Source organism: Columba livia, chromosome 1 (genome assembly GCF_036013475.1).
Source record: "Columba livia isolate bColLiv1 breed racing homer chromosome 1, bColLiv1.pat.W.v2, whole genome shotgun sequence".
NCBI lineage: Eukaryota > Metazoa > Chordata > Aves > Columbiformes > Columbidae > Columba > Columba livia.
The window spans coordinates 170,520,121-170,541,707 of NC_088602.1; the positions used below are offsets into that span (position 1 = coordinate 170,520,121).

A 21,587-nucleotide genomic window follows, 5' to 3' on the forward strand; every position below is an offset into this window, starting at 1 on the left:
AATGCTGTGTTTTGGATGTACTATGAGAAGAATGTTGATAATATACTGATGCTTGGGATGTTGCTAAGCAATGCTTATATGGAGTCAAGGACTTCTCAGCAAGGAGGCTGGAGATGCCCAGGAGGCTGGGAGGGGGCACAGCCAGGACAGCTTACCCTCACTGGCCAAAGGGATATTCCATACCATGTGATGTCGTGCTCAGTAGATAAACTTGACTAATTGATCAGGGCATAGAATCACTGCTTGGGAATGGGCTGGACATTGGTCTGCAAGTAATGAGCAGTTGCACTGTACATGACTTGTTTTCCATATTCTGTTATTATTTATTACTCTGTCTTCCTTTGCTATCCTCTGAAAATGTCTTTATCTCAACCCATGAGGGTTTTTATTCTCAACCCAGTCCCACTGGGGCGGTGTCGTGAGCGAACAGCTGTGTGGTGCTCGGTTGCTGACTGGGGTTAAACCACAACAAGTGCACTAGGTAACACGGGACAGGATGGTGACTCAGTTTTTTTTCTTCGAAAATGGCACGTTCTTCTTTCGCTTTGTTCAGCCAATGATAATTTAATTTTAGTCTAAAAGGAAAACTCAGATCTATTGCATGATCATATGTCCGCTGGTTTGTTTATTACCTTCTAACATAAAGACTTAGTTTTGTGGATCTCAGTAGGCCAGTGGTGTGTATCTTCCATTCAGTCATATTAGTAGGCTTTTATTAGTGGTAGAAAACCAAATCATAGGCACATATTTTCAGTGCATGTTCTGTAAGAATAGATCACAAACTTTTTTAAAAAATAGTTTTTAATTTTATGACAATGTATATCAACATTGCTATAGATTATTTCAACTGAGAGCTGCTTTTTATGAACCACTACTTGAAAGTAGATTCTATTTGCCACTTCAGTTCTCTGGGACTCTCCATCTAGAAGAAAATGTTCCTGAGCATTTGCTGCCTCTCTTTCCTTGGTTTGGCTATGCTACATTTTAAGTAGACTTTTGCATATTTGAACACAGATTTTCATGATCAAAGGTTTTACTTCCTCCATGTAGTTTTTGTGCTTTGGCAAATGTTTTTTGGTTGTGGTGCTTTTAGCAGGCACTGTGTGCACCTCAAGGACCCTGTTCCAGTGCTGTTCTAGACTGATGATACTATGCAAACGCCATTGTGCGTTATTATTTAGATTCCGGCCTCTCTTCCCTTGCCATGTTTCCATGACCTTCTCTTTTGTCTGCTGCCTGTTACCAGGCGGGATTCAGGCAGCTGCTTGCTGATTGGCTAATGTTTCGAGCAGCTCTTGGGCTGCTCCTATGAGCACACGATGATAGGCTAATCCATAGCAGCTAAGATAATACTTTGCTCTGTTGCTTTAGAGCTGTGATCTCTACAGAGTAATAATAATAATAATAAAAAATAAGCAGAAGGAGAACTTTTTAATTGGCTGAAAGAGGAGTCCTTTGCGTATTTCTGTGTGCACTGGCACATCTTGTTTTTGCCATGTAACACATATTTGGTAATGAGAAAGAAATCTCCAGATATTATTGGAAGGGGGTGCCTCTTGGTGTGTTTGTGTCTCTCATGCTGAAGTATGCTTGATTTTCAAGCGTAAAATGAAAAAGGAATTTTCATAGATTATATAGAAACAAATATATACAATGTGTGTTTTGGTGTTTCAAAATTGATTATTGTATTTTAAAAATAAAAAAAAAAAAAAAGCAACCCAAAGCCTATCATCTTATTTGCAGCATTTAACCCTTACACACTTAGTTCTACATGCAGGAGTCATTTTGTGCAGTTCTGTACAAATGCCTTTCTTTGAAATAAAAGATTTGCCCCTGTTGGCTTGGTGCCTAGGCCACTAGTTTCCTTCTTGTGACTTGGTCACACAAGGAGTAAAAACTGAAAATACAGAAGCATCAGATGAGGGAAGTGCATAGCAAATGTAGCTAAACTGTGTTAATTTTTAAGTACAAAGGTAGACTACCAACAAACATTCATTTACAACACTACTAGTTTTAAATGTTTTATTTATGCAAGACTGAATTTGTGTAATCTGCTCTGGAGTTGCTTTCTGAAGGGCAACCTCCTTACCCCTCTGAGAGACTGGAAGGCATTATTTATCAGATGGCTGCTGATTGACTTGCACAGGTAGGACCAAACCTGTCTGAACTGGTTACAGATTTATTTTTTTCTGTCACAAAGATCTGTTACTTGGCTGCAGTGCGCTCCCTTGTGGATATAGCTGGGAACGCTTTAAGACTGGTCTGCAGTGATACATGATATTTAGCTGTTAACTAGCATTTTAGTGTTCATTTTTTAAACTCATCTATGATTATAATTTTGTCACTTACAGTATCTTTTATTGGATGTTCTTTGGTTGCAAAAGATTGTGGGATTCAGCTGAAAATATTAATGAGTTACTCAAATAACCACCTAACAATGGAATTTTCTGAGAAACTTTTTTTTTTTTTTTTTTTTTAATGGTTTCACTATAGAAATGCATTAGATTTTGGATGCTGTCCTAAGATAGAAAGTTGTCCTGGTTTTGACTGGGATAGTTAAATTTCTTCATAGTAGCTGGTATAGAGCTCTGTTTTGAATGTAGTATGAGAAGAATGTTGATAATACACTGGTGATTGGGATGTTGCTAAGCGGTGTTTATACCAAGTCATGGGTTTTTCAGCCAAGAAGCTGGAGATGCACAAGAGGCTGGGATGAGGGATCATGGTCAGAACAGCTGACCCAAATTGGCCAAAGGAATATTCCATACCATATGACGTCATGCTCAGTAGATAAACTAGGGAAAAGTTAGCCAAAGGACTGTTGCTTGGGAACTGGTTGGGTATTGGTCAACATCAGGTGGTGAGCAATTGCATTGTGCATCACTTGTTTTATATATTATCATTTTCATTATCATTATCATTGTTGGTATTTTTTCTTTCTGTTCAATTAAACTGTTTTTATCTTAATCCATGGGGTTTACCTTTTTCCACACCTCCCCTCCCTGTTCTCTCCCCCATACCACTGAGGAGAACATAGGGCAAGCAAATGGCCTTGTGTGGTGTTTAGCTACCTGCCAGGTTTAAACCACAACACTCCTTTTGGTGCCCAGTGTGGAACTAGAAGGGTTGAGATAATCACATTTGACCAGCATGTGTTAAAGTAAATTCATTACAGGCATTCATTATATTACTTCAGTTGTCGCTGGTCACAGTGTTGTGGTATTTGTCTGCATGGTTTTATTGTGTAAATCCTTACTTGGAGTATATATTCCCTGTGGTACTGTTTATCACTTCTCAGAGTTGGATCAGGATTATTATTTGGGTGTACTAGGTAACATTGATTTATAATATGATAGCATTACTGGTCACAAGACTAACTTGTTATTTTTACTCTACATTGCTGTCATCTCTGTACCCCAGGTGCCATCTCGCAGGGATTATTATTAATCATGCTCTTTACCTCTTCTCCTCAGACAACAATTTATGGGGAAGACAAAGGGATACTTGCTCCCACTCTTTCATCTTCTCTTTCTCCTTCAAGCTATTTACTACTGCTCTTGAGAGGTTTTAATACCTTTGGGATGTTCAAGCCAGCATGCTTCTATTGCTGTGTCTGCTGAATGTGTTCTAGGTCTCTTTTTAAGGTTAAACAACTATTTAAAAATATCACCCAGAGATCTGCCCAAGGCTGGGTAGAGTGGCAGTGTTCATGGAATAGTATGGACAAGTACCTAGGACACTGGACATCTCCGGTGTTTTGGAATGTCATCCCTGAACCAAGTACAGAATCCTGAAACACTAGTGAAATATTTGGAAAAAGTGTGCTGTCACCCTGGCAATTCCTGAGAGATACAAATCACTGCAACATGTTGGGGCCTGATCCACACCTACTGACCCCTGTTCAACATTACTCAGAAACCTCAAGGGGAAGAGATGGTCTCTGGATCTGACAACAAAATGATGGGCACTGTGGCCACTCCAGCCCTGGCAACAGACATTGCAGATAGGCCGGAGGACCAACTCATGCAAGTATCAGTTGTCCCTATACAGAAGAAGAAATCTTAGAAGCAAAAGTCAGCTTGTTTAGTAAGGGATGATGAAAAAGCACGACTATCACAAGAAGATAAGAAGGAAGATAGTAACCACAACCTGATCCTTATCACTGAATGGGGTGCGAGATATGCGAAAATATTTCAGACACCATCCCAGCGAGCACTTTGTCACCTGGCTGCTCTGGTGCTGGGGTCATGAGGCCTGGAATTTGAGGGTAGGGAAGCCAAGCAGCTGGGATCCCTTCCTAGGGAAAAGGGGCGTTGACAAAGCAATTGGAAAAGGGATACAAGCCCGCAGCCTCTGGAGGCAACTTCTGTTAGGCATAAAGGAAAGGTATCCCTTCAAGGAAGATATTATATGTAGTAGGTTACCATGGAGAGATATATCCAGTACCTGAGGGGATTAGTTGTGCTGGAGGTAATTTATAGTGACCTGGACAACAAGTAGTTACCCAAAGATTCAGATGAAGTCCAGTGCACACAGCCTGTGTGGCAGAAGGTTGTACGGAGTGCGTTACCATCGTATGCTAGCTCATTGGCAGTAATAAACTGGAAAGATGGAGAGGAACCAACAGTAGATGAATTTGCTGGCCAGCTATGGCAATAAGAACATCTCTCTTCCTTCCTCATTGTGGTCGTGGAGAAACTGTCCCAGAACGTCCTGCAAATCGAAGAGGATAGGTCCTACTCCCCACCCGTATGGACCAGTATCTCAGCCATCAGGAGTAAGAGGTGTTCTGTTCAAGAGAGAGGATATAAAAGGCACACGCCACAGGACACCCTGTGGTTTTATCTGCATGGCCATGGAGAGGATATGAGAAAGTGGGATGAACCCTACTTTGACCCTAAAGGCACAGATATGTGACTTGCAAGGGAAAACCATCACAAATGGAGGTTTTTCCAGGAAAATTGCTCTTCTAGTCTCCAGTGGGCAGCTCTCCAGACAGAATAGAAAGGCTGATCTTACTTCTGATCCTATGGAAAGAATTTGTAATTCTGATTTGTAATTACGAGAAGTGAGTAACGAAAAGTAAGACCTGGACTAGAAGGGCCCTGCCTCCGGCTAGGTGGAGGAAAGAGACAACTGGGTTGATTGGACTGTGTGGATTCAATGGTGTGGCACATCAGACCCCTAGGAGTATAAGGCTCTAGTGGACACCAGTGCACGATATATACCCTAACACCATCAAACTATAAAAGGGCATAATTCTTTTATATTTCTGGATGGATGGGGATCCCAACAGCTTACTGTATTGAAGACCGAAGTGAGCCTAAGTGGGAATGAGCAGCAAAAGCACCCCAGTGTGACTGACCAAGAGGCTTTGTGTATCCTTGGCATAGGCTACCTCAGAAAATGGTATTTTAAGGACTCTGAAGTGTACCAGTGGGCTTTTGGCGTAGCAGCCGTGGAGATGGAGGACATCAAACGGCTTTCTACCTTGCCTGGTTTTTTAGAGGACCCTTCTGTTGTGGGGTTGCTGAGGATTGAAGAGCAACAGGTGCTGATGGCTGTCGTGACAGTGTACTGGCAGCAATATTACACCGAGACTCCCTGATTCCCATCCATAAGCTGGAGTTTCCCATCCATTGACTGGAGAGCCAAGGAGTGATCAGCAAGGCTCTCTTTAAAAGTCTGATATGGCCAGTGCAAAAGTCTAATGGAGAGTGGAGACTAACAATAGACTATCGTGGCCTGAATGAATTAATGCTGTCACTGAGTGATACTATGCTAGAACTTCAACATTAACTGAAGTCATAGGCAGCCAATTGATATACCATAACTGATATCACTAATGTGTTCTCAATCCCTTTGGCAGCAGAGTGCAGACCACAGTTTGCTTTCATTTGGAGGGACATTCAGTGCACTTGGAATTGACTGCCCCAGGGGTGGAAACACAGCCCTACCATATGCCATGGACCGATCCAGGTACACTGGAACACAGTGACGCTCCAGAACACCTGCAGTATGTTGGCGACATCATCATATGGGGTAACACAGCAGAAGAAGTTTTTGAAATCGGGAAGAAAACAGTCAAATCCTTCTGGAAGCCAGTTTTGCCATTAAATGAAGTAAGGGCAAGGGACCTGCACAGGAGATACAGTTTTTAGACAAAAAAAATGACAAGATGGACATAATCAGATCCCAGTGGATTCGATCAACAAAACAGCAGCTATGTCTCCACCAACTAATAAAAAGGAAACAGAAGCTTTCTTAGGTATTGTGGGTTTTTGGAGAATGCATATTTGAAATTACAGCCTCCTCCATCAGGTGACCCAGAAGAAGAATGGTATTAAATGGGGCCCTGAGCAACAGCAAGGTTTTGAACAAATTAAACAGGAGATTGTTCATGCAGTAGCCCTTGGGCTAGTCCGAGCAGGACAAGATGTAAAAAATGTGCTGTACATCTTCAGTCCACAGACCATGGGCATGGGCCATGGCAGATACACCAGCTATGAGCTCCAGACATAGTATGCAACTATCCAGTGTCACACACCATCTTTCCTGTCCTGAAAGACTGTTATGACAGATGGAGCCCAAAGTCATGGACTAAGCAAACTCAACAGACATTTTACAGGGATGGCCCGTAGTCTAAGGGAATGATGTCTGTGTGTGTATATCCAAAGACAGGAAAAATGGTGATGGTTAATTGGAATGTATTGGTGAGTGGGACATGATGTAGATGATACAGAATAAGGGGTAGATGCTGCCCTGGTTTTGGCTGGGGTAGAGTTAATTTTCTTTGTACAGTAATGATGATAATAATAAAAATATATGAAACAAGTGATGCACAATGCAATTGCTCGCAGCCTATCAACTGATACCCCACCAGTTCCTGAGCAGCAGTCCCCTAGCTAGTTTATCTACTGAGTGTGATGCCATATTGCATGGAATATTCTTTTGGCTAGTTTAGATCAGCTGTCCTGGCTGTTCCTCTCCCAGCTTCTTGGGCATCTCCAGCCTCCTTGTTGAAAAGTCCTTGACTCTGTGTAAACATCGCTTAGAATCAACCAAAACATTTTCTTATACTAAATCCAAAACACAGTACTATACCAGCTACTAGGAAGAAAATTGTTAGGTTCATGCAATACTAACTGTGGTTGTGGACCATGAATTTTAAATCATTAAAACAAGGCTCAAACACATCTTGATTAATCAACATAGGAACCATTAAAATCAACACAGTTTTGCCAATGAGAAATAATTGTGTTTATTCCCGTAGTGTAAAAATCCATGCTTCGGGATTTGATGAACTGTTGGAAAGCATTTTCTGCATCCTGCTGGTTGTGAAAGCATTTTCCCTGCAAAAAGATGTTGAGATGCTTGAAGAAGTGGTAGTGGGTTGGCGAGAGGTTAGGTGAATACAGTAGATGGGGGAAAACTTTGTAGCCCATTCGTTCAACTTGGTTGTGTGATGTGTGGTTGAGCGTTGTCGTGGAGAAGAATCGGGCCTTTTCTGTTGACCGGTGCCAGCTGCGGGCATTTCAGTTTTTGGTGCATCTCATCAATTTGCTGAGCATATTTCTCAGATGCAATGGTTTTGTTGGGATTCAGAAATCTGAAGTGAATCAGAGCAGCAGCAGATCACCAGACGGTGACCATGAACTTTTTTGGTGCAAGTTTGGCTTTGGGCAGTGCTTTGGAAGTTCTTGGTTCAACCACTGGTTGTTGCTAGTTGTCATATAAAATCTGCTTTTCGTTGCACATCACAGTCTGATCAAGAAATGGTTCACTGTTGTTGTGTAGGAGAAGATGACACTTCAAGACAATTTTTCTCTTTTTTTTTTTGGTCAGCTCATGAGATACTCACTTATCAAGCTTTTTCGCCTTTACAATTTGCTTGAAATGCCAAACAACCATAGAAGGGTTGATGTTGAGTTCTTCAGCAGCTTCTTGTGTAGTTGTAAGACAATCATCTTCCATGATTGCTCTCAGTGGTTAACTTCTGATGGCCAGTCACATCTCCTTTGTGGAACTTCTTGACCCACCACTGCACTGTATGTTTGTTAGCGGTTCCTGGGCCAAATGTGTTGTTGATGTTATGAGTTGTCTCTGCTGCTTTACAACCCATTTTGAACTCAAACAAGAAAATTGCTTTTTGTCTAACATTTCCATAGTCTAAATTAAATAGAAAATAAACAGCAAGTAATAAGTCAGTAGCAAGAATAACATAAAGTCAGACAAGCACATTAAAATTATGTATAACATAACCACATTTATTTAAGAATGTATTCCAATATCAAACAGCAAATTTTAGCAGTGCAAAAACTGCAGTTACTTTTGCACCAACATAATAACTCCATCCCAGCCATAACCAGGACACATTGCCTAAATAAAACTTCTAGGCAAGATTGGTTACAAAGAGAGTGGAACCAGATTGATACTTAGAGGCGTGGAGTCTGTTTTGTGAATTCTAAGACTTGGTTGTAGAAAACTGTGGCTGATGTAAGCTAATGTTGGTGATAGTCCTGCTTTTCTACCGAAAAAAATCAACAAAATGTTATACTTCACTTGATAAGACAAAATGCAGTTTATAAATCAATTTCTCAGGTCTGTGGATGAAAGTGTGTTGGGGGAATATACAAAATGAACTGTACTAAATCACAGAATCACAGAATGTTAGGGATTGGAAGGGACCTCAAAAGATCATCTAGTCCAATCCCGCTGCAGGAGCACTTATATTTAATATGCATCCTTTTTGTAATAATTGTGCTGTGTCAGTGGTCTAAACATTTGCTTATCATCTGTTTGTGAAAGAAAAATTAGAATAACTGCCTGATTTGTTTTCTTTCTTTTTTTCTGCTTGCTGAAATATCTTTAACTGCCCAAGTGAATTTTTGTGTGTTTTGAAAAAATAAGGAAGAACCATATCCTAAACAGGATTAACTTAGGATGGTATAGTAGCTTTGGTAGACCTAAGCTGGTTAGCATCAGCTAATTGACGATCTTGGTTGCTGAGTTTCATTAAGTATATAACAAGTTCCTTAATTGTGTTCTGCATCTGAATAATATTATCATATCTAATCCTTTAAAATGAGGTTCTAGAACAGACCACATGGGGGAAAAATATAGCTTTAAAAATTTGTATTTCAACAAAATTATTTTAACTTCCTAAGTAATAATGCTGAATTCAAGTCCATTTATTGATTTGATAAAGTAGATTTGCAAACATTAATTTTCTTATTTTTTTTATATATTAATGTTCTTATTGTACTTAATATTTGCATGGGTGGATCAAATGAATAAAATTATATGGAGGGCAAAACTACCAGTTTTCCTTGAAAAAGGAATTTTTTCTAAAAGAAACTACCAAAACTCTAGTTTTCATAAGCACGATGGTCTTAGTACAATATTATTGCAAATTGAATGAAAGTGCTCTTAAAAAAACAAGTGCATTTAACCAGTGTATAAATGTTGGGGAAGAATGTCTATTTGATCTATACAGAAAGGGGAACAAAAAAGTATCTTAATGACATATTCAGAAATTCTTTCAATTTATTGACATTTTCTTAAAAGTTACTTGATCTAAAAGTCTTGTCATTTACCCCAGTTGTTAATTCTCTTTGAAACTACATGTATTTTTTTCTTAAAAACTATGTAAACTGGTGGAACCAAGAACATTTCGTAATTTTTTTTTTGTGAGAAGAGAGGCTACTGGATATTACATTAGTACAGTACCTGTTTCTAGCTAGATAACCTCATTGTGTGGCTTTGCTGTAATGATACTACAATACGACTGGTCTAAAATGTGTAATCAGAATATTACTATGTAATGTTATGGTGTGATCTCACTGATTTTTGCGTACACGTGTTTGTGCAGCATACTTAGAAACTTGTACTCACTCTTACTGTGGACAAACAAAATTTAAGTGTGTTGCCAGATGTTTCTTTGGTTTGGTAGATACAGTTCAACCAGTTTGCTTTAAAATGTGCTAAATTCTGCAGTCTGTCTTAGGAACACTGTAATACGATTATAATAAGTTGTTACCTTCACAATTCTCTCTGATTTTTTTTCTTTAAGGGTCAAGATGGATAGCACAGAGGAACCTCAGAAAAAAGTCTTTAAAGCACGAAAAACAATGAGAGTAAGTGATCGACAACAACTTGAAGCTGTCTATAAGGTTAAAGAGGAGCTGTTGAAGACAACTGAAGTTAAACTGTTAAATGGAAAGCATGAGAATGGAGATTCTGATTTAAATTCCCCTTTAAGCAGTACAGACTGTACAGAGGACAAGAAGGAAGTCAATGGCCTAGTGGAATTGTGTGTTAAGTCTGAAGAAGGCAGGACAGCTTCTGAGGAAATCAGTGAATCCCAAAGCCCTGAAAGTAGGGCAGGGAACATAGTCAATGACATAAAACCCAAACCTCTAACGCTGTCTCCAGAGAATGTTACTCCTGAGCAAGATAAAGATACTGGTACTGCTTTAGCTTGTGAGGCTGAAAATGGAATGCTTGGTAGCAATAAAGATGACTTCTGTGAAGAAAATAATAAAAAAGATCATTTGGAGGAAAGAAAGAGTGACATCCTGTCAGAAGGTGAAAGTAAATCAGTCTGTGATAGTAGTGACTCTTCTCAAGAGAAGGGAGAAACAAATGACTTAACTATTAGTTCCAGTTCATCTGGTGAGGAGAAAAGGACTGGAGAGGTAAGTGTAAAAGATGCTGTTGGAGAAGAAGCCATCTCTAGCAGGATGGAAGCTGACCAGGAACCCAAGGACAAGCAAGTTGGTACTGCAGATCTTTCAGAAACCACTATTCAGAAGACAGTAGATGAGCCAAGTGAAAGTATCTTGGACCATACTGGCTCTATGGAAACAGATGAAATTATTCCAATTTTGGAAAAACTAGCACCTGCTGAAGACAAACTGAGCTCTCTTTTTCCAGTGGATGACACGGTCCCAGACTTAGAAGATAAAACAGATAGCTGTTTGGGTTCGCCTTCCAAGCAGGAAAGCAATGAAAGTCTGCCAAAAGAGGCTTTCTTAGTACTGTCTGATGAAGATGATCCCTGTGATGAGAAGGAGGAACGTGCTGAAGAGATACTACCGAAAAAGTCTTGTCTTCCAGGTAAGAATTTTCTAAATTGGTACTTTTGCTTCAAGTCTGAGATTTTGTTCATTTCTTAGAACAACACACTGGTGACATGTTTCTAAATCAAAAAGGCAGTCTTACCCACCAGTTCTGTGTTACGTAGTTGTATGGTTTTCAAGGAGGGAATTTGAGGCCCAGGAAAAAAAAAAGTAACACCAAACAAACTGTCATATCCAAGATCTGATTTGTTTTGTTTTTTTTTCTCATACTCTTTACAAACTGGGATACTGGGTGGAAGAAGAGGAGAGATGAGTAATGATCTGACATGGAATATAAAGATGTGTGGGAGGAGAAATGTGTTCATTTGTTGTTCTGTAGGGGGAAGAAAGGATTTCAACTTTCTTTAGTAAGAATGAAAACATATACTGATAATCTAGGCATGCCATAAGTCCCATTTGTTTATTTCTTTTTTTTTTTTTTTTTAACCAAAAGATAGTATTAGAACTTACTTCATGAAAAGTGCAAGTCCATATATGGTTTTTGTGCCATATAGCTTTTATTCATTTAACTCATGATGGTTTTTATCTAACTTTTATCTGATGACTGTGCCAACTGAGTAACATTTGAAACTATTAAATGTAGGAATATGCTACTTTAGTCTCTTTATGTAGTTAGCAGAAGATTTTCTTATGTTAAACTGAGTGGATGTTCTCTGTAGTGAATTTTTGTCCTGCAGTTTTATAAGCGTATCTGTTCGGATACTCATTGACATACTGTTGCACTTCTGAAAATAAAACAGGTGAATAATTTACAGATAAATTGACACTGCTCTTTTATCTGTAGTTAAGAATGTATTTTTTTTTCAAATTATCCTTCTTTTTCCCCCCTTCCCCCCTTCCCCCCTTCCCCCCTTCCCCCCTTCCCCCCTTCCCCCCTTCCCCCCTTCCCCCCTTCCCCCCTTCCCCCCTTCCCCCCTTCCCCCCTTCCCCCCTTCCCCCCTTCCCCCCTTCCCCCCTTCCCCCCTTCCCCCCTTCCCCCCTTCCCCCCTTCCCCCCTTCCCCCCTTCCCCATTGTATAGCTTTTTATGAAATTATGGCTATGGTAACTAAGATGTGTTTAAACATGCTTGACTGGGTAGGAATTCCATAGGTAAAACAAGATTCAGGTGTCTTTCCATCTCTGGAAGGTTTGTAACCATAGTTACTCAACTTTTTTTTGCTAATGATGAAACTCTGTCTTTCTCTAATTCGTGATGGCATTCTGAATCTTCAGTCTTTTAACAACTAGAGAAAGAGCAGTAAGAATATGTCTCTTCAGCCCTGTTTCAGACTCTTTCTTCTCTTCTGGTATTTACCTTTAAATTTATGCCAGTTGAATAGAGAAAAGGTAGGTTCCATAGTTTCTTCAAAGGATCTTACTTAGGTGTTCCACTGAGATTGCGAAAGTGACACCTCTGTTGTGCAATTGAAGTATTTCAGAAAATATTTGGAGGTGGGGGGCAGCAAGGAGAAGGAACATTGTGTGTACTTGTGTCAAAATTGTAGTGTGTTACAAGTCTCTTTTATAAAAGGTACATTACGAGCATACTGGTAATCTTACCCAATGAGAAAACACACTATTGTCAGAGAGGAGATTTTGCTCTGGAGCAAAAAGACCAAACTGAATATTAAATACTAGACTACAGTTTGCAGGAGTCTGAAATTACTGTATCCAGCAATATGTTTTCAGATTTTGAGTTTTGGTGACTGGACAAATTCTCAACTAGTTGTTTTATTTGCTTGCTGTAACAGTTTATAACTTTTACAGTTACATTGCTGTAACTGAGACTGTTCATGAAATCAAAGCTGGCCACTGAAGTATGTTCTGTCTTTAACCAGCAGTAAGCTGGTAGTTTTTGTGCTGTAAGCTTCATAAAGCTTGCCTATCAAGTTGCAGAGAAGGGCATTTAAGTTTTTCTGAATAGTATATTTTGTGTGAAATATTTCAGGCAAATCTTCTGGGGACTGATTTTGTATTAAATTTAACATGGTATTAATCAAAAAATTTTGCAGTCCTTTCACCAATATTAGACTTTCAATAACAAAGGTAATAGAATTGGATGTTGCAGAGGCAGGATACAATTGTATGAAAAAATAGGTTGAGTTGTCTTAGAAGATAAAGATTAACATTTCGAAAGAGCCTGTGAGAATTAAGTCTGTGGAGATGGAGTGGAGATCATTTGAAGATGCTGTATTGGAGGCACAGGTGCAAGCTGCTTAATTAAAAAGTATGGTTCTTAAAAAGCCCAGACACAAACCAGCATGGCTAAAAACAGTGAATGGTACTTACTTCAAATGGGCAGATTAATAGAATCTTTTTCTCAAGTAGAATTAGTAAATACAACAGCTATACTGGCATTTAAGATTTTTGTAATAGAAGATCATACATTAGAAAACCTTGGAGCTCTTTGGGAGAGTAGCAAGTCCATGACCTAGTTGATGTGTTTGTATTCTTTTGGATATCCAAACAAAAATTATTTTTTACCAAGAACTTTTGGAAACGGAACTGTCTTCAGATAAGTTCAAGAGTCGTCAGGGACGGAATAGTCATTTGAAGAAAAGAAAGTAAATCTACAGTGATCTCTTCCAGAGACTGCAGTGCAACAGAATTAATAATTTATCTAAAAGGGTGATTAACAAGGTGGGAGATTGCTGATGGTACTCTGAAGAGCTGTAGAAGAACCTTATAATGTCGAATGACTTTGGTATAAAAATGGCACATGAAAATTATTGTGGTTAACTACAAGTGGCACAGATGAGTATGAAAACGTTCCTAACTTGATAGGAAAATAGAACTGGCTCACCACTCAAGAATCATTTTCTAGGATTATAGGAGGTAGTTCTGTGAAAGCATTTATAGAGTAGCAGTTGAAGAAAGCAAATAAATAAAGCTGGGACTAAATTAAGAGAAAGCTTCACTATGAGACACCAAGCTCTTAAATGTTTTGTATAATTGTTAACTTCACGCACCCCATATCAAAGAAGGCGTCACAGAACTGGAAAAGGTGCATAGAAGAGCAATAGGGAGGATGATGGAATTGCAAAGTAGTTTTAATTCAACCTCTGATGGTCTTATTCCAACCTCCTACTCAAAGCAGGTCTAATTATGTCAGATGGCTGAGGGACCTTCCTTGTTGGTTTCCTTTTGTGCATCTCCAAGGATGGATATACCACAACTTCCTCTTGGGTAGTCTAATATTTAACCAACCTCAACAGTGAAAAACTTCCTGTGTAATTGGAATCTTCTGTGTTCCAACTTGTGCCCATTGCCTCCTGTCCTGTTGTTGTGTACCTTGAAGAGTAGCAGCTTCACCTTCTCTCTGCCCTACCAATACGTAATGGAAGGCAGTGATGCATCTCCTATTAGTCTTCACTTTTTAAGGCTGAGCAAAGCCAGTGCTGTCATCTGTTCCTCATATAGCGTGAACTTCATCCCACTGACCTTTCTGGTTACCCTCCTCTGGATTTGCTGTGGTTTCGTTAGTACCTTTCTAGTTCTGGAGATCCAAATTCCACATACAGTGCTCTGGATGGGGGTTTCTCAAGTGCTGAACAAGGGAGAATCACTTCCCTTACACTGTTGGACACATTTCTTGTTAATACAGCCTGAAATGCTGTTGGACTTATTTCACACTGCTGACTAATGTTCACATTGTTTCCACCAGGAAATTAAGGCCCTGTTCTATAAAGTTAAATTCTAGCCAGTCACCCCGGGGCTTGTTATGTTGCATAGGGTTATTCTACCCCAAATGCAGGACTTTGCGTTTGCACTTGCTGCGCTTTGTGTTAGCCTGTTTTTCCAGCCTGATGGTGTGCCTCTGAGTAGCAGCTGTGCCCTGATGAATATTTACCACTGCTCCCAGTTTGTATCTGCGAACTTGCCAAGTATGATCTCCTGCCCACGGGTCCAGATCATTAGTAAATACAATACGCTGCATCAGCCCAGTATGGATCCCTGAGGACTACCTCAAGTGCTAAGCCACCAGCTGGATAGTTGCCAATTCTTTGACCCCGTTGTAAAAGCTACCAGGTCTGTCAGGCATGACTTGCCCTTGCTAAATCCAAGCTGACTATTCCCATTCACCTTTCTGTCAGTGAAAACTGTGAAAGCCTTGCCTGCAATGCCTGTCATTCAGCCTGATGTTGATCTTCTGGATGCATGCACTCTTACTAGAGTTTTTTCTTCTCCTAGTTGATTGGGAGGATTGGTGATAATGCCACCGTGGGCCCTTATGCCCTTCACCCTTTTCTGCAGAGATCCGTTGTCACATTTTATATGCTTAGAATTGCTTTGGGTAGTATTGTTGGTGTCCATGTGGATAAGCAGCAAGGGGTAACAGGCTGAAGACCAGCTGAACCTTGGTAGTCACTTGACAACATTTGGGGTCCAGGCCCTCAGCAAGCAGTTAAAGTCTTGAGGGATGTGGCTGTGTTGCTGGGTGGAGACCTCCTGTGGAAGGGAGTCCCTGGTGATTATCACGAGTCTCTCCTTTATGTGGACAGTTGGTTTGGACCCAGTTGGCTCCGATGCCTCTGTTAACAGAAGATTTTGCTCTTAATGTGTTCATCAGTGCTATACCTGTTTGATAACTGTAGATATGCAGGGAGAGAGAGGGAGTCTTTTTAACTCATCACTGTCAGATTAGACAGAGTAGCTTAGAACTTTATCCAGTTAAGTCTTGAAAACTTCCACTGATGACAACTGGACATGGTTCTGGGCAACCTGTTCCAATGACTCTCTTCATGCTGAAAATATTTTTCTTTCTGTTAGTTGGAATCTCTTGGTTCTGCTTACATGTGTTGTCTCTTATCCTTTGACATGCACTTTTACAATGAGCCTGGATCCATCTTCTCAAAAGCCAACTTACAGGTATTGGAAATCTGTTTTTAAGTCCCCCATTAAGTTTTGTCTTCTCTACTCTGAACAAGCCCAGCTCCCTCAGCCTTCCTTACAGGTCATGTTCCCCAGTCCCTTAGCAGTCTCTTGCTCCTTACCCAGAGATGGCATCACAAGTGCCAAGCAAAGGGCAATAACTGCTTTCCGATGATGTATTTGCTCTGTTCCTATGGGTGCTGTGGATCTCCTTTGCTGCAGGACATGCCGTTGGCTCATGCTTGGCTTGCTGCCAGTGCAAGTCTGCAAGGCTTCCCAGCTACATGGGCTCTAGCCTGTGGCATTGAAAGGGTTCGCCCCAGGTGCAGAACTTTTATATTTGTTCTTGTTGGGTATCATAAAGCATTTGTCATCCCATTTCTCCAGCTTGTCTAGGCCATGATGTTTTCTTTGAAAATATATGAATCTGTGAGTCCTTCCTAAACAAAAATAGTCAAATCCTGTCAAGTTTCAAGGGGAAAATCTGTATTTCTGTTTTATAATAACTTTTGGGTAGAGTGTGATCAAGGATTCACAGTTCAGAAAGGCTGTGCTTTTGTACTTGATTGTAATTAGTGTATGTGCACATCAGTTCTAGCTAATCTATAAAGAGAATATTGTGGTTACAGCATTATGGAGTAGTGAGAGTATGAATGTGCAGTTCAGAGTAACTTGCAAATACTGTTTAGATGCTCTAATGCTTACTCATTGTATTTATTTCCATTTATATGTATATATTGGCAGAACTGGCATGCAGATTTGCATCCAGTCAGTCACTAAGCAAATCTAAATGCTTACAGCTGTAGAAATTATTAAAAATTAATGATTGATTTTGAAGAATTTATGTGGTATGAATATTATTTCTTGTATAAATTAACAAAAAAATCTTATTTTTTTCTGACTCCTCCCTTTATTATTTATTTTATTTATTACACGACTTATTTTAAATCATTCAAATGGTCTTCATAATAGTAGTAAAATTTACTGTTAAGAGAGCATCAAGCATGTCTTTGCAGCTGGAACTTTCTCTAAAAAAGCTAGTATACTCTGCTGTAATCACAAAATTAAAAAAAAAAAAAAGAAAAAGAAAAAAGAAATTAGAGAAGAATACAGATCAAGATGTGTGTAACAGTGCTGACTTGTTCGGTTATATTCTGGACAGATGTTAATGTAATCTTAAACATAGTGGAGGTGGCAAATGCAGCCTGTATGAAACACATAAAGGAAAATCATGGAACATATGATAAAACTTTTCAGGAAGTGTTTCTATTTTTCATCTTAATCTATGTGCATTTGGGGGTGTTATTTCAGTTTTTTCTTGATAATTTACTAATATCTATGTCTTTGAATCACTGGTCTTAAACTGTGATATTTGTATTAGAAAGAAACTTTAAAATCAATATTTTTTAAGAAAATAAGAATCTGGGCCTTGTCTACCATAAAGATTATGGGTAAATTTGCCAGTTGCAAATAAACAGAGAAAAATATTAGTATTTTGCTACTGAAATTTTTATATTTTTTTTCCTAGATGAAAAATGAAATAAAATTATTTGTTGAGAACTTTAACTATGTTAAAAATACATGGTTTCATTTCAGAGGTAACTTTGTTGTATTCTGTTGATTTTAAAGCTAAGCAAATGTAGAAGTGGATCATTGTATGTTGTATGGTGGGTCAAATTTTTACTTCGAAGCTATCCTCTGATTTTTTTTTTTTTAAATCACTGCATTCCTTCTGTCATACTTATTTCTCTAGGACTCTTATGAGAGTTTTGTGGGTAAGCATAAATAACACATGGTATTTTTTCTTGTGTTTATAGAAGAGGTGGTGGAGAGAAGAAAGGAGAGCGAGGAGGATAAAGAAGAGGCCCACAAAGAAGAAGAGAAACACATAGAGAGAGGTACATAATGTTAAAACTATTATGCTTCACTGGTGGCATATGTTAGAAACACTGAATCATTGAGATTGAAAGGGACCTTTGGAGGTAATCTAGTCCAAATCTCCTGCTCAAAACCAGGTCAACTAGAGCAGTTTGCTCAGAACCATGCCCAGGCAGGTTTTGAATATCTCTGCAGGTGGAGACTCCAGCACCTTCCACTGTTCCACTTACAGTGTTTGACCACTTTCACACTAAAAAAGTTTTTATATGTTTGAGTGCAATTTCCAGTATTTCAGTTTGCATTCTTTTCTCTCATCTTTCACTAGTACTCACAAAGAGTCTTGGTTTGTCTTTTGCACTCTCTACCCATCAGGTAATTTACACACATTATAAAATATCCCTAACTGCTGTCTCCAGTTGAACAATGCCAGCTGTCATTTCCTCATATGACAGATACTCCAGTCTGTAGAACATCTTGGTAGCCCTACACTGAACTCTCTCCAGGATGCTTACATCTTTCTTGTGTCCAGTTCTGGGCTTATAAATAAAAGACTCAAGCTTATCTCACAGCGCTGATCAAGGAGGAATAAGTACTTCCCTTGACCTGCTAGTGATACTTCGTCACTCGTGCTTTCATCCCTGTGGCTTGAATGGACTTGTGTATGTCCAGTTTGTTTAAATGTTAATGCAGTGCTCCTCCACCAAGACCAAGTCTGCCTTTGCTCCTGAGTGTCCCACTGGTCTCAGGGAGCTGGTGTTACTGAAGGCAAGTCTTCTCATGAAAGTGTGAAGCAAAGGCAGCATTGAATGCCTAGGGTTTTTCTGTGTTCTTTGTCATTTGCTTACTTGCCTCATTCAGCAGGGAGATGACATGTTTTCCCTGGTTTTTCTTTTGCTACTGGAATATTAGTAGAAGCCCTTCTTGTTGCCTTTTATGTCCCTCACCAGGTTCAGCTTAAGCTGAGCTTTGGCTTTCCTAACCCTATTCCCACCCACATAGTGCCTCTGTTTTTCTCGTAGGTCACCTGTCACTAGCAGACAGGGACCTCCACCTCCTTTAGACCAGGAGTCACTTGCTACTAAGATGTGGTGCTACTGCATGGCTCAGGCGTTGCTGGTTCAGACATTTCACTGGACACATCTCACAGCCCCATATCTGCTAGGAGGGCACTAAACCAAATCTGTCATTGTCCTGTACATCTGCAGGTGGAGTGTGACCTCCTGTCCTGGTGCTTCCAGCCTTTGCCATCGTGTGTGTCTGGATAAGCTCGGGCTCTGCCTGTTACCTTCTTTGGTACAGCTTGGGGTTGCAGTCTTGAGGCTGCAGGATCTTGGATTATATCCAGTCAGTCTGTTTCTTGTTATTTCTGATGCTGTGCCATCCCCAGACTTCCTCTTGTAGCTCCTCTAACTTGGTAACACAGCTCTCCCACTAGTTTGCACCTTCTGCAGCCAAGAAGCTCATATCCCTCTACCATTGCCTCAGCCAGAAAGGGAGGCCCTAGATCATCCCTGCATCCCAAGGCTTGCAAAGAGTTGTTCAAGTGGCTGCTGCAAACCACACCATGTGACACATCACCACTGTCACTGAGTGCAGAGACCGTCTGCCTTCTGTGCACCCTGCTGTGCAAGGTCCTGTGTTTGGGAGCTGCTTTTTGGGAGCTGTGCTCTAGGCCCAGCAGTAATCCCTTGTACCTGCTGAAAGGGTATTTGAGCCTTCATGAGGAGTCAGCTGGAGCGTAAGCACAAAGAACCCTTTGATCGAGAAGAGCTGATGCAGCACCTAAGAAGCTTATGGGGTTTCATACAAGTCACAGCCTCATTTAGATACCTTTTCCACTAGTAGCCAAGCAACTTGAAGCTCTTCAAAGAGAATCCAACTGCAGTAAAATTAGATGTTATATCTGCTTCAGAACAAGTTACCTAAACATTAAACATGTTCTGTTAAATATGTAAGTAGTTCTTGCATGTTACAAACTACTTGTACTATTCAGCAGTTAGGCTTCTTCTAAAGAGGACCGACTGGGGTTAGGAGAGAGTTGTATGGGAGATCCTAATAAACTTGTCTTCACTAGCCTGGGAATAGCGTTGTAACTATTCATATTTATTTTTAAAAAATTTTATTTCTACAAGTTTTTCTGATGGATGGAAGGAGACTGGAAAAACAGCTCTTTTTGTTTTCTCCTATTTCCACTGCTTACTGTCTTTCTGAAAAAACAGTGAAAAACTCAGACTTTATACTGCTTGTAAATAATGAGCATTCTGCAAATGTTTATGAAGAGCCCTGTGGCCTTATAAAACATATGAAAAATCCAAGGACCTACTCTTTCACAAACTTTTAAAAATAACCTAGGTTGTCACACAGATTTTAAAATGTTACTTTTTAATAATTTTTAGTACATTAGTGCATTTTAATTGAAATTCACAAAAAAAATCAGAAGCCATTAGAAAATCAGATCAGAATGAAACCGTCAGAAATCTGTCAGTCAAAACATCAAATTATAAGAAATTTGTGAAATTATAGATACCATTCAGTGTATGTAATGTAAGTAATGAAAAAACTGGCAGTGGAAAGTAACTGTTACATTGTTTCAGTCTTCAGTGAATCTTCATTGATGTAGTACTAATTCTGTCCTTCTGTATCAGCCTCAGGTTTGGGGTGGAAGGGTTGAGAGCTGTTGTGGTCTTCGGTGTTTTGATGGTGGTCAGGTACCCACAGTGTGCTCTGTAGCTCCCCTTCCCTATGATTTACCCAGGCTTCTTGTTTTATGTGTGGATATCTAGAGATTACAGTGCCAGGAGCTAGAGGAGCAAATGAGATCTCTTTGCTTCTTTTGTGCTTTATGGCCGTGATGAAAATGGCCTTCATAATTTAGTTCAATTTTGAGACTGCTCTTTTGTTACATTTTTATTTTCCTTCTTACCCCAGAAGTAGGAAAAAGCTTTGAATGTTTGTTTTTTTTCAGCCATGGATTGGAAGTACAGATTAAAACTACATAGCAGGTAGAAAACAAATTGATTGCTCACATAGGCAGAATGAGATGTGGTTTTATCTGGCTGGAATCCTGAAAAGAGGGTCCTTTTTTCAGAGTCATGTTTTTATTTTGCTTCTCAGAAGCCATGTTCTGTTGTAGGATCTTGGAGCAGGAAAAACTGGAGGCAAGTTCTGGAGAACAGAATGATGGTACCAGAGATATTTTGCATTTGGGGCAGTGGTTTGGTGAATCGCAAAGCAGAACTCATCAACAGGGCAGCAATGTACAGAGACCAGAGGGACTGTTCTGCTTTGGTATTATCATACATCTTGTTTTTCCAAAGGCATCCTTGCTGGTTTAGGATGAAAAAGCTTAAACTGGGGAACAATAAAACTCCATAATAATTATGGCATTTTGCAGGTACCTGTTTTTTCAAAGGTTCCTCACGAGCAGTTGTATCTAATTGTTCCAGGTGAAGTGTTAAGGAGAAAGCGTTCCAAATCTGAGGACATGGACAATGTTCATTCTAAACGTCGTCGATACCTGGAAGAAGGTTATGAAGCAGAACTCCAAGTAAAAATTACAGCCAGAAAGGATGTTGACCAAAAATTACAAAAGGTAGAATGGAGGTGCAGAGCAAAGATGGAAAACATGCACCTGACATTTGTCTTAACCATCTTTGAATTAGTTATCCCTTCCCACGCACTCCCTGACTCTCAAACACTTCATCTTTTTTGTGGTT

At 39.7% G+C, this 21,587-nt stretch overlaps 1 protein-coding gene across 14 annotated transcripts in view; it reads left to right on the top strand.

The window, feature by feature from the left end:
- The window catches only part of ATF7IP (activating transcription factor 7 interacting protein), a 109,843-nt gene that overhangs the window by 49,866 nt on the left and 38,390 nt on the right, over positions 1 to 21,587 (top strand). For all 14 annotated transcript variants that reach the window (XM_065045365.1, XM_065045306.1, XM_065045359.1 and 11 more), the window contains exons 2-4: positions 10,073 to 11,118; positions 17,811 to 17,891; positions 21,318 to 21,463. In XM_065045365.1, coding sequence (XP_064901437.1) covers positions 10,080 to 11,118; positions 17,811 to 17,891; positions 21,318 to 21,463 — 1,266 coding nt within the window. In that variant the 5' untranslated portion in view covers positions 10,073 to 10,079. The remainder of the gene's footprint in view (positions 1 to 10,072; positions 11,119 to 17,810; positions 17,892 to 21,317; positions 21,464 to 21,587) is intronic.